Source organism: Cajanus cajan, chromosome 3, assembly GCF_000230855.2.
Source record: "Cajanus cajan strain Asha chromosome 3, NIPB_CcT2T_4, whole genome shotgun sequence".
NCBI lineage: Eukaryota > Viridiplantae > Streptophyta > Magnoliopsida > Fabales > Fabaceae > Cajanus > Cajanus cajan.
Window position 1 is genome coordinate 68,672,653 of NC_138519.1, and position 14,416 is coordinate 68,687,068.

Sequence of the window (14,416 nt, forward strand, 5' to 3'; positions counted from 1 at the left end):
TGTGACTCGAGCTAGATGAGAGTAATAATATTCCAAACTCGTGAGGATTTCATTATCTATGTGCATCACTATTAATCATTAAAACAAACATTTTCTTCTACGAATATTTCCCCACTTAAGAATTGAGATATTGCGTCTATGATCGTTTATCACTTTCAATCAATTTGTAGAGATGCAATGTAAAATCGTTATCATAGAATCAAAGTTTAAAATTTAACACAATTAGTTTACACATATTGAGATATTGACTATATATATCTATATATATATATATATATATATATATATATATATATATATATATATATATATATATATTGTAAAAATTTATATAACCAATAAATCAAATCATAGAAATTAGGCTTTTGGTGTCGATTTACTTACTCAAAAGTGGAGGTAATAGGGTTGCCAAAATAGGTTACTTCAGCCTATTCAAACAGGTATCAATGTTTGTGGGATGGATATATCTATCTCAAATTAGCCAAAAAGTTTGATAAGGTTATTTTTTAAAATTTAAATTTTAGTTGATTGACAATATATATGACATAATTATAAGATCATGTTTACTCGACCATAAAATTAAGTAAAACCGTAAAAGTGATTATATAGTATTATTATTTAACATTTAAAGAAATTCATAATCAATTCTTATATATTAAATATAAATCTTTATCTTGTACAAGAATATTTATAATATTTTTTTTTTCACAAGAGAAATTATAAGATTTTTTTTAATTTCTTGTCTAATTTAATTTTTATTTTTCATAATTATTTATTAATTAAATTTTAATATTTTAAAATAAATAATCAATAAAATATTTTCTTTACAATATAAATTATTTATCATAAATCTAAAATATAATTTATACATTTAAAAATATTTATATATATATTTATTGTAAATATAATTTATATATTCAAATATATTATTTTTATATATAATTTATTATAAATTTTAATTATATTATATAATAAACATGTCTATATATTAGACAAACTAAAATATTTATTATTATAAAAGTCTTCCATATCACATGCTTGAATAATTTGGCTGCAACATTATTGTGTTTGTGTTGATTGATTTTAATCATAATTTTCTTGAATTAGAAAATATCATAAAATATATATACTTAAATAACTTTTTAGTTCTTTATATAGTTATTTTGCTTCTAACCCTTTTTCTATTTTATTTCTTTTCGTTTTTGTCCCATTTATTTTATTTTATTTTTATTTTGATCCTTATCAACTTCGTTTTCGTTAATTTATTTGGAAAAAATTATAGGTAGGCAAAAAGTTATAGGAACCAAAAAAAAATTAAGAAGACTAAAGACAAATTAACACATCCAAAATTAAATGGATCAAAATGGAAAAACCTTATATTATAAGGAGTAAGTAGGTATTCAAGTCAAATTTATAAAATTTAAACCTTGAAACAACACTGCAAATGTATTGATGATGCACGTGACCATCATTCTTTTTTAAAATTCACTACGTACAACAACTTTTTATAGGGATTCACAATTTAATTAACGTGTTTCTTTTATATTTCTTGAAGGAATTAATGCGATAACATTTGTTTGCATTATGTTATGATTCTTCCTATATATGTTTCCTTTATTTTTCCAAACTCATGTTATCATTCATTTTGCTACCCATGTCTTGTTTCAGGTTTTGTTTTATATACCCATTTGTTATAACTTGTAAGAACGATTGTGTTGAAGTTATATGTTTAGAATTTAAATTTTATCTGTTTAGAAGAGTCACTAGCTAGTGCATTTGTTGTAGATGTAATTTTGTTAGTCCTGGTTAGTGTCTTTGTTAGAGAAAGAAAAGAGAATGAGATGTGAAGTAATAAGTACTAAGTAGTAGAATTGAACACAAGGGTTCCGTGACTTTAGGCGCAGAACAATACGGTTTTCACTTTATGTTTATGGGATTCCTTAGTTGCTAAGAGGTTACCTACTCTCTCTCTCTCTCTCTCTCGTGACTGCACCAACAAACACAATCCCATTCTACTCAACTACTTTCAAACACTCTCTTACAGTATATATATATTAGGGGTCAACATTAAACCGACACCCGAACCGAACCCGAAAAACCCGATAAAAAATATTGTTTTTGGGTGGGTTCGGGCGGGTCTTATGGGTAAATCGGGTTAAAATTTTGATTTTATACGGGTTATATTAGGCGGATTCGGTTTTGAATTTTTAAACCCGCCAAAAACCGAACCTAACCGAAAATGAGATAAGTTTAAATTTTTATTACTTTTGTATAACTAAACAACAATGATCCAAACTTAAAAGTCTTTATTTCAAGTATAATATAGCCATCAATTTGTAACTTACTTTTTTCCTTTTTCTCATAACTTAGATATTTATTTTGTCTTCTCCTTCCTCATTCAACTTCTCAACACACTAGTCCATTTTTAGAGTTATCTTTTTGCTTCTTTCTTTGTCTTTCTTTTCCATCTTCTTATCTCCATTTTGAGTACATTTTGTGTGACTATGATTTCTTATGATTTTGTAATCTAACTTTATATTTCTTTTCCATGTAACAACTATGAATTTTGTTATCTTTTATTTTTGCTTCTTTAGTTTGTAAATGTTTCAACTATGAATCTACTTACACCATCTATTATCACCTTCATTCTATTTTTATACACTATTTTAAAAATATTTTTTATCGTTTTAAGCTTCATCTTCCTTAAGATAAATTGGTTTACAAAAAAATTCAAACCCGATTATACCCACCCGCTTAAATCTGAATCCGTTTTAACCCGAACCGCCTCAAATCGAAAGCTCAGTCGGTCGGATATGGGTCACTTTTTTTCAAAGTTGGTTTACAATGGGTTGGACATTTTTCACCCGACCCCTAATATATATATATATATATATATATATATATATATATATATATATATTATTAACTATATCGGTATTCATGAATGTATTTTTTGAAAAATTCAAACCAAACCAAATTCATCCATTATAAAAGTAGATCGATTAATTGATTCGTTTTTTATAAAGTAAATTGGTTTAATTTTTATAAAATATAAATAAGTTTTTTTGAAATTAGATCAGTTCCGTGCGGTGCATTTATCTATTTTCTATTCATATATGGATTGTTTTTTTAAAAAACTAAACCAAACCTAACCGATCTATTTTGTAAAAATGGATCGGATAATTGAACTGATTTTATAAAGTATATCGGTTTGAATTTTTTTTCAAAATAAATTAAATTTTTCAATACAAATTAGATCAATTATGGATCGATTCGGATCAATTTAAATTTTTTTTGCACATCCCTGATTCACTATAGATAAAAAAGAGAGGATAAAACAAGTACTAAACTTTCGTACACCAGTAATTGCAGCACGTGGTCTATTTTGATTTATGCAAGAAATGTAAATAGGACAATGCGTCAGAGATAAATTTCACCATAATGTTTTCATGAAACAATTATTCCAGTGCTGTGGTATGTTCTGTTTTATGCCAAAAGAACAGAAAAAAAATGACAATTGTTTTACTGCAAAAGAAAATTGTCTATACCTATTGAGAGACGATACTTCCATATCAATTATTTTCTCCTGGTCTCTACTTTTTCTTAGACACCTTTATTCTTGAATTCACATCACACACACTTTTATAATTTTGAAAATCACTCACTTTCGGTATAGAAAAACACACTCATTTTTTTTACTAATTTATATATTTATCTGCTCTCAAATCTTAATATTTCTTCTTCTTTTTCTTCTCCTCTTTAAAAAAAAACTTTAGTGTTTATTTATGGTTTTGTTTTTCTTTCTTTCTCTATTCATTATTAACTTTTTCGAGATAGATTCAAGGCTCGCTTATTTAGTTGGTTTTTGCTTTGTTTTTTTTTTTTTTTTTTTCTTCTCACTTGTGGAAATTGGATTGGACCAATTTGGAACAATGAATGGATTTAGAACTTTGGGCTTCTTGCGCCGATCTAAAATACAGTCCAACCCAGTTTACAAAACAAAAGAAGTGAAAAAAGGCATAAAAGAAAACATCTAAAATACAATAAAATAAGAAATAATAATAAAAATATTATAATCACTGCACCTTGCATGGCAATTATAGTTTTAGGCTCTGCAACTTCAAGCCTCCCTAGTGATTACAACTGCCTCTTGCTGCTATGGGCAGCTTCAATGGAATGAGGGGCCCACTTTGTTCTATTTTTATTTATTTATTGTTTTTTTTTCCTGGATTTGTTGATTGAGGAAATAAGAAATAAAAATTCAAAAGAGGTTTGTTCATGAATAATCAACAAAATAAATGAAAAATATTTCAAACACTCCACACATTATTATTCATATATTCATAATTCAAGTTAAAATGTATTTAATGGCCATTTAGTATTAAAACAACAAAAAAGTGTGTCATTAATTGATATCATGCATTACATTGAAAGATTGATTCTTATTTTGTTTTCATTTGTTTCTCCTTAATTGTGATTACAGTAATTGATTCATTTGTTGTAAAACGTTCGAATTACATTCATTATATTAATCATAAATGAAAAGAAGTGGATGAAATGTAACATCTTATTGACTTTTATTTGGGACACAAGTTATGATAATTAAGCATGCTCAAAGTGCTTCCTCAATTGGCTTTTATAAATATCAATCGTAACGAAAATAATAAATTATAAAAAAATCTTCAAGGATTTAATAATACTAATAATATTAACAAAAATAACAATATACAACCTTAAATAAAAATATTTCATGATTATTAAAATCAAGTTTTACAATTCAACTAATATAAACATAATACCAATGAAAACTGTAATAAAAAATATCAATTAAATCTGATATTTTCTTAATCTTAAAATTTAGAAATAATAATTATGATTACTTGATGTCTTAAAATTATTTTGTAAAAGGAATTTTTTGCACAAAAATTCAATTGCTTCAAAGAATTGACTCGGATATTGTACCTTTTTCAATATTTTTACTCTTTGAATGGGTTTTCAAATATGTGAAATTAAGAATTGTATTTGTAAAAGACATTTCAACATTTAAGTTAAATAGTTGAATGTAATAAATGTTAATAATGAATGAACAATATTTTTTTAAACTTAATATACGTTACTATTTATATTAATTGTGATGAGTTTGCTAATCTAATAGACCTTGAATTATCAATAAGGTAATATGTCACTAATGTACATATATAATACCTTCATTATCTTTAGGACGCATAATTGTCAAGTTAGAAATCCTAAAATTTTGATGTTTCTTAACAATGGATAATTAACATGCAAAGTACGCACGGTTGTTTCCTCTTTCAATTCTTTCTTTCTTTCTTTATTATTATTATTATTTATTTATTTTATATTTTCTCGATGACTTTGATATTTCTAGTCAATCCTAATAGATTTATTACGCTCACCTAAATTTTGTTTGTTTATATTGTAAGAGCTATCAACTACACCTAGTTTGTTTAGAATGATCGAGAAAATAATTCCTTGAGAATTGTATATAGAAAGCAATGCAAAAAGTAAAAGAGTCTTATTATTATAAGTTTAAAAAGTAATATAAAAATAATTTTAGTAAAATAACGTTGAAATTGTTGAAAATATGAAATATTTTTAACTGTTTGATTAATATGCTGACATATAAAGCTTAGATAACATTCTCCAAAGATAAAAATTATACTTTTCGTGAAGCAATTTCATTTTATTTCCTCACCTCATGTTACCCAAGTCATTTTTTTACTAGTATTTAATTTGTTCCGTAAATTATGTGATAAATTAGTTTTTGTCTTTATTAGTGACATCTAAAACGTCAAGCGTCCTATGGTTGGTGTGAAATGACGTACCAATCTGCCATTTAGAAAAGGTGCCGAGTTCCAAAAGACGAGTCAAAGAGAACAAAACAATTTTCACTTTTTTATTTGACTAAACTATCATTTTAGTTATTAAAATTGTGAGATAAACATGGTAGTAACTAACTAAAATAAAAATAAAAATGCACAATGTTTTGCAAATTGGATATCGCCATGTGTGTAGGATGGGTTCATAATTTCCACACCAAAGACTTGTTAATATTAGAAGGATACTTCTTTAACTACATAAGATTTAGATATTACTTGTTTAATTGAATAAAATATTTTTCAAGATCAAGCAGTACTTAGTCTACTAAACATATTTTTTTTATGATCAAATTTGACAAATTATAATGTCCAATTGTTATACAATAATAAAGGATCGATCTTAAATATAGTTAAATATCCATTCAATAATTATATTATTTTTCTCTTTTATATATACATTTACATTTTTAAGGTTAAAAAAGTATACTCAATCTTTGACATCGATTTTTTTTCTTTTCTTCATATATTACTACCCATTTTGAACATCAAGAACTAAGGACCGAGGAGATTACACCAAGTCATGTTGGTCCTTAATATTGGTAGCTACTTTAGTACTTTTTCCAACCTTCTTCATCTTCTCTATCTCTCTTATTTCCCGTCTCTATTTAAATTTAGCATCACACTTTTTTTTTCTTCACTTCTCTATACTTTTCCTAGCTAGAGAGCTAGAGGCAGGCCGGAAAGGATCTATTTTCATAAAAATACTTCTCTATATCACTATTGATATCGGATGGCAAAGCAAAATTCTAGTAACTACTAGTGAGCATATCTTATTTGAAGGATCCATGAACACCTTCAAAGGAAAAAATTATTTTAAAATTCATTTACTAGAGAAAACAAGTGCAAAGCCATAGTTTATTATAATATCAACGTAGTGCACCATGCAAGAACCATAGATACCAGATTCTGGTTGCCGGCGGCCATTGGTTCCCCTATTGACAACCCTGTCAACCCTATATATATAGAGAGAGCATTTCATCATACCAGAAGTGTTCTTTTATTCTCTCCCACTTGAACTTAAGATTGACTTTATTCAAAAATCGAAGATTTGACAATATTTTTAAGGAACTCAATTATTAACTAATTATGTTGGATCTTGTTGGTATATATGGGAAATTTGTTAGCTGTTAAAATTTTACATCATCTATGAAACTTTTCCATTTTTTGGTGCAGTAAGTTGGTATATATGTGCCAGTGCATAAGTGATTATATACTTTCATGCAAGATGATATCATGTCATCTTCCTTTGTAAGCCGCTAGAACCCAAGAATTTATGTGTACAATGCAACGAGATAATTTAATCTGCTTATCTCTTTCAAACAACTTGGTGGAAATATTGTGACAACTAATTGACTAATATGTGTGAAGTAGATGGAGTATTGGCAAGTGGCGATAAGAAGAAAGACTTGCGATCTCATACAGAAAGATTGGGTGGAAGTTCTCCTGTGACTTGGTGCTTGATGACCACCTCCTCTCAGGCATCTTGACTGGTCATTGTAGCATCCATGATCAGTTTCTGTGTGTTTCCCTCACTTTGGTCTTTTTGAGTGACTATTTCTAGGCGTATTTAGGGTACAGTATTCTCGGGATTTATTATTTGACTCCTCTAGTTGTGTGTTTTGACTCACTATTTGAGGAACATGTATGTTATATTGGACTATGTTTGTATTTGGATTATATATGTGTGCTGTTTAATTAATATATAACAATGTTGTTATATTTCATTTATGAATGAGTGATGTTAATTAGAAGATTATTCATGTGCTTAATCTCAGGTTGTGATAACCCTTATTTTATTTACTCGTAACACATGTGTACTTAATTACTAAATGAAGAATGACAACTTTTCCCGCAAAAATCCACTTTATTTCAGCAATTAGGGTTGGTTTATTCAAATGTAGTGGCACACGGCATTATAGTAAGAACCATATGCTTTACAAAAATTATCTACCAATAAATTCTAAGCTGAAACTTATAATTCACGTTCTGTTCAAAATATAATACTTACAAGGCTTATTTTAAAATAATGTTTTTATATGAATTGTGTGGAAGGTTAAAATGACCCATCATCTGTTACTTTCATACCATCCCAATCAAATTACATAAATCGAAAATTTTGATGGGATATTCCTTGAATACTTTGATACAAATAAAGCATATAGAGTTACAAGTTACAACTAACTTTGGAGAATATGATAAAAAAAAAGGGAGAAATTGTATGGTATACAAAGAACACTTGTTTCATTTCATGAAAACTTTATTTCACATTACATCACCCCCATACAAAAGCACAAGCAATTTATTAAAGTAACAACTTACAAATGCTAGTGGTTATTAGCACACAAAAGACAACATAAAATCTTAAACATTGGGTCTATTACAACCTATAATTTAGAGTGTAGGAATTGAAGACCATCCTCATTACGCTGATCCATGATCTTCCAAGTACCATCCGACTGTTGAACCATACCCTTGTTCTCCGGTACCCTCCATTCGACGGGAACAAGATATTCATCTTTCAAAGCATCAATGCTTTTGTTCAAAAGTTTATAGTCGCGATTCACCTCCAAATTGAACCCTCCCTTTTTCCCTTGTGTGCCAGCAACTCCGTGCAAGTAAACCTCCAAGTTATGCGGACTCACGTCGCTCTTCAAGTAATTTGATTTTCTAGTGTCGATCACTAATTCTTCCCCCACATGAGCGTACCCCAAGGGAAGTTTCGGAACAACATCCTTTTTATTTCGAACACGCAATGCTCGCAAATCTTTGTACTCACTGAAGATCTTCTCGAAGCTAGAGTTTCCAACACGAGGACACGCGAATACAAACGCTGTGACTGGACACGCTTTCTCAGGTTGGTCTTTTGGTATGTTCAACCCTTGAGCAACTATGTCCACTGCATTTAAAGTCGCTAGTGCTGCTCCCAAACTGTGCCCTGTCACAGTTATGCTAATTTCTTCATTCTTATAATTCTCCACAAGTCTGCTAACCTCTTCCAGGACCTACATAATAGAGTTGCCAAGTTATCATAAAGAATTAGTGTGTTAGAATTATAGTTAAAAAGTTAAGTTCAGTGTAACTTAACTTTTTAAATCAAAAAGTAACACTTTTCTAACTTTTGCTTTAACTGAACTTGTAATTTACACCCAACGGAAAAGGAAAAAAATTTGTTAAAAATATAAACATTTCGTTCGAAACCTAAGATTACAAATTTTAAACGTGTAACCATGCATACATAGCCTTAATTGTTTAAGAAAATTGGGGTCCCTCCCTAGTCCTTGAACCCGTCATTAAATGTTACCTGATTTCTAACACTGGTATTAGTGAATTGTGAACCTGGGTTATTGGAGGTGTAAACGGAGTAAAAGCCACTGTGTACTTCGGCAGGAGCATCACCAAATATTTGTGGCGCATGAGCCAAGTCGAAATCCAAATCTTGAACCCATTCGGAGGCCTGAATCGTTCCTCTCCAAGCAACCACTATGTCCCTCCTCCCTAATGCTGCTTTGCCTTCATCAGTGGCAACAGCAACGTACCCTATCCAATTCGATTCCATGGCCCAAGGTTCCTTCGAAAACATGTTTAAGAAAAACGCTTTAGGGGCACTGGCTTTGGAAGTTGCATAGAGGAACTTGGTCACAGCATACTTGAAAGGATTCCCATGTTCCAAACCAACTTTGGAAAAGAAATCCTTCATAGCATATCGACTGTTACCAGCACACTTAGATGCTTTGTCTGAGTTGAAAGCATCGTATGTGGCTTGAGCGAGTTGTCCATAGTGTATCATGTAACGGCGAAGGTCAATGTCTAGAGGATCTAGCATACCTCTCCAGTTACTTTGCCCACTAAGATCTCTCCATTTTCTCTCTATGCTACCCATCTAATTCTCTCTCAAGCCTATAGGCACGATAAAGTTTGATGAGTAGGCTTGTTTTGTAACTCTTCTTTTGCATACTCTACATGTATATGAACTTATATAGACTTTAGGGTTTCTTTAAAAAAAGAAGACCTTGTTTTGCTGGTCTTCTTTTAATTCAATGTAACTAATGTACGTTCTTCCTTGTTAAATGAACTTTTGGTCTTTCTTAGTTAAAATAAATGATCAAACTCACTATTTGCGATGTTGGTAAGAATTTAGCACGAGTGGACTTGGTCTCTCAATGTATGGTTCATACATAAAATTGACTATTTGTTCAAGTTTTTCTTGTTACCACTTCAAATAAAAATAAAAGAGTATTCAAAGAACACAACTACAATTAGGTTCTATCTAGTTCAAAGAAGTAGTGGTAAGGAGAGGATAGAGATTTTAATGGAAGTGAGAGAAGAAAAAAAATTAGAAATACTGTTTGGTTAAGATGGAGAAACGATCGAGATATATTTATTTTAATGGAGGTAAGAGAAGATATGATTTTTATTTTATTTATGAGATTTCATAATTTAAAAATATTAAATAATTCTTATATTTTTAATATTTTTAAAAATATTTCTTTATATTAATAATTAAACAATCATTTAATCATTCACACTTCATTTATCAAAGTTTTATCTCTTTTTTCTTTTCAAAAATAGTACAATATGAACTTGTGTCAATTATTACTCATTAATTCCTTTACTAATTTAACTTAATTATAACCAATACTTAAATTTTTTCGTCCATAAGTATTGACATAGTTATTTTATATAAATTAAGAAATCTTTTGATTAATTTTTTTATTATAAACAATATAAAAAAATCATTTTCTAAAAATATTACAAAAGATATAAATTAGAAAGAGGTAATTAATATTATATTACAAAATTAACATAACACTCATATTGAGACTTATTTTTATGAGATAAAAATATTAAATATTATAAAACAAATACTTTAAAAATATAATATATTGAACTTCTTTTGATAAATTAAAAATACAGAAAAGATTAAAAACACTTAATTTTTTTACTTGTGTGATAATAATAATAATAATAATAATAATATATTATTATTATTATTATTATTATTATTATTATTATTATTATTATTATTATATTTTAACTTTAGAGGGGCATTTGCCCCGTACTGTGTATAACATAAATTTGTCCGGGCTAAAATTGAGTTCAACTAAGTCAATTAAATTTATTTAATTCAATAATATTTTATCTAAGTTAAATTTTGGCTTGAATTTGACGATTTTTTTTCCTATTCAAACTTGATTAGGTTCAAACTTGTGAGCATTTCAATTCAATTCATTTGTTCAAATCACATTAATTAAGAGTAATTTTTTTAATCTTATATTTAATTTTTTAATTTATTAATAAATTTTAGATAAAATGATTGTTTAAGATTTTTTTTAAAAAGATAAAACAATTTATTCTAATATATAGCTAGCTCTGAAACCTCCAAAATACATAATATTACAATAAAAGTCTGAAAAAATAAAAATTATTTCATCTTTTACAAAATAATAAAAAAACTCAATTTATATATAACTATGAAACTCTAAGGTACTCATCTCTTATATCATTATTAACTTATAACAAAATTTTGAAGATTCTTTCAAGTTTTAATAGTTGATATTAAATACAAAATCAATTATATAAATTATATATTTATATATTAAATTAATTTATGAATCAAATAAATTAAATTATATGTGGTTTAAATTTAACTTATTTATGAAATTTAATTTTAATTAAAGTTTAATGTAATTAATTCATGAATAAGTTTAATATGTTAATTATTAAATTAAATTTTAAATTATTTTTGAGTTAGTTGAATTTATGGTTATGCTTTCCGGAGATATATCATATAAGCCAAAATGCTTGGAAAGCGGAAATTCTATGAATGAAAAGGTGGGGAATTAATGGACACTTAAACGCATAAATATGCATTACAGGAGCATAATTGAAAAAGGAAAATAAAATAATCAGTCTGAAATTAACATATAGGAGCTTCCAAATAGGATTGAATGTATGGGTGATGGATGTTTAGGACCAGTTTTAAAATACAATTTGATAGGAATTTATGGTATTCAGATTTTGTAATTAAGGTGTTACATCAATCAAACCAAATATATGACTAAATTTTAACTGGTTTGGATTTGGTGGATTTAAGCTATAATATGTTAGTGTTATGTATTTCTTGTTCTAAACCTTTTCATATATATGTAATATATTATTATAACTACATGGCAGTTTTTTTTATATAAAAGACTATTGTCACGTATATTATATTATTGAATCTTATTTAAAATTAATATTAAAATTATATATAATTTTATATCAAATAAATTTATATTTATATATATTATTTATAATAATATTTTTTTATATGTCATCCAACATTATTTTTTAATAATTTTTATTCAAAATTTTTAACATTGACAAACAATATATTTACACTTACCTAAAATTTGTGTTTAGTCTCTGAGTTATCAACCATCCTTGAGAATTATATATAGAAAGACGATCGAGAATAAGTAATATAAAAAGGTAGAGTTATGTATGTCATAATTTAGAATTTAATACTCATTTCAATAAAGGGTGTTTAAGCTTTATAAGTTCTTATAGAAAATTATTTATAGTCGATATGAAATGGAAAATTAAAGAGATTCTCTAATCTCTATAGTGAAAATATTAGATGGTAATTAAAGTGATACAACCGTACCATTTATTTTTTCAAACTTCTATTTTATGATAAAATATATTATATCGGTGAAATTTAATGAATGGTTGAGATCTCACATAGCGATAATGTCATTGTGGAGTGTTATGACAATATGTAAAAGAAAGAGAAGAGAAAGAAGACGACACACAAATTACGTGGTTCAGTCAGTGTGACCTACGTCCACGGGCAGTTTAAGAGTTTCTTATTTCTGAATGAATAAAGATGCCTTTTAGCCTTATAACAAGGATAAAATATAACAGCTTCATTACAACCCAAATAATAGTGAAAATAGTAACGGACAAAATTATAAATTCAAGGCATCTCAACAATTCTCCACCTTGACTTGAATTTTCCCAAGTCACCAGTAACCAAGCACAACTCTCCTGCCTATTCTCCCCGAAGGGTCTCAAGCGATGCGAACATTCACCAAGTCCAAGCTATGCTTAAACTTTTCAAAAGACAAAGGTTTAGTCAACATATCTGCTGGATTGTCTACAGTAGCTATCTTCTCTATGGAGAACAATTTTTCTTCAATTACATCTCGTATGAAATTCAATCTGACATCAATATGCTTTGACCTTTCATGATAGACTGGATTTTTTGCCAAACACAAAGCACTTTGACTATCACAATAAAGTATACGTCTCTGCACATTCAAACCCAGACTATCAATAAGACCTTGCAACCATATACCTTCTTTAACCCCTTCTGTCAAGGACATGTATTCCGCTTCAGTGGTAGACAAAGCAACAATAGGTTGAAGTGTTGCTTTCCAACTTACAGCACAACCATAAAGAGTGAAGATATAACATGTCAAAGATCTTCTCCTCACGAGATATCCACCATAGTCAGAATCTGCATAGCCAATAAGACCACACCCAATATCATTAGAACCATAAACTAAGTAGATATTACTAGTACCTTTCAAATATCGCATAATCCATTTCACAGCCTCCCAGTGAGCCTTTCCAGGATTACTCATAAATCTACTAACCACACTCACAGCATGAGCCAAATCTGGTCTTGTACAAACCATGGCATACATTAAGCTCCCAACAACACTAGAATAAGGAACCGTATTCATATACTCCTTTTCTTCATCAGTACTAGGAAGAGTGCTAGCATCAAGTTTAAAATGTGTTGCCAAAGGAGTCCTAACAGGCTTAGAATTCTCCATTTGAAAAGACTGCAACAACTTTTCAATGTATTTCTTTTGAGATACATAAAGTAGACCTGCATTCCTGTCTCTCCAAATTTCCATTCCTAAAATCTTGGCAGCACCCAAATCCTTCATCTCAAACTCACTGCTCAACATAGCTTTAAGAGCATCAATATCAGTCTTGTTCTTAGCTGCAATTAGCATGTCATCCACATACAACATAGTATCAATAAAATTCTCATATGATTTTGGCAGAGAGCATAACAAAATAATAGCTAGATCCTCATCATCAACTTTAACTCCAATACTTTGTAGGTCCAAGATAATTCGGTTAAAATTATCAAGATGATCTCTCACAGACATATTCTCAGACATCTGCAAGGTATAGAGACGTTGCTTCTGATACAACCGATTAGTTAGGGATTTCTGCTGGAATTTATCTTCCAACATCTTCCACATCCCTACAGCCGTTGTCTCTTCACTTACCTCTCGCAGAACCTCATCAGTCAAACTCAAGAGAATCAAACTGTGCGCCTTTTCCAACATCGCTTTCTTTTCATCATCAGTCATAGTTATGCGTAATTTATCCGCACCATGCAAAAGAACCGCTTTCATCTTCAATTTCCACAAAGTGAAATCATTGGATCCATTGAATTTATCAATATCAAATTTGTACGAAGACATTGCGTTTCTTCAGATTAGGCCCTAGCG

At 28.6% G+C, this 14,416-nt stretch overlaps 1 protein-coding gene across 1 annotated transcript; it reads right to left on the bottom strand.

Moving 5' to 3' along the window:
- Window positions 1-7,948: 7,948 nt before the first annotated feature.
- On the bottom strand, window positions 7,949-9,985 carry LOC109818589 (phospholipase A1-IIgamma). The gene is made up of 2 exons (XM_020384106.3): window positions 9,202-9,985; window positions 7,949-8,902 (listed from the first exon to the last, which is right to left on the bottom strand). The coding sequence occupies exons 1-2, from the start codon at window positions 9,778-9,780 to the stop codon at window positions 8,285-8,287; spliced, it is 1,197 nt and encodes a 398-aa protein (XP_020239695.1). The 5' UTR covers window positions 9,781-9,985; the 3' UTR covers window positions 7,949-8,284.
- Between the last annotated feature and the right edge of the window lie 4,431 nt (window positions 9,986-14,416).

What these genes read in the sequence shown, in the direction of transcription:
- LOC109818589 (XM_020384106.3), bottom strand. Translation starts at nt 9,780, where the DNA reads ATGGGTAGCATAGAGAGAAAATGGAGAGATCTTAGTGGGCAAAGTAAC. An exon ending in ATACCAGTGTTAGAAATCAG is followed by an intron (nt 8,903 to 9,201) that starts GTAACATTTAAT and finishes TCTATTATGTAG; the next exon opens with GTCCTGGAAGAGGTTAGCAG.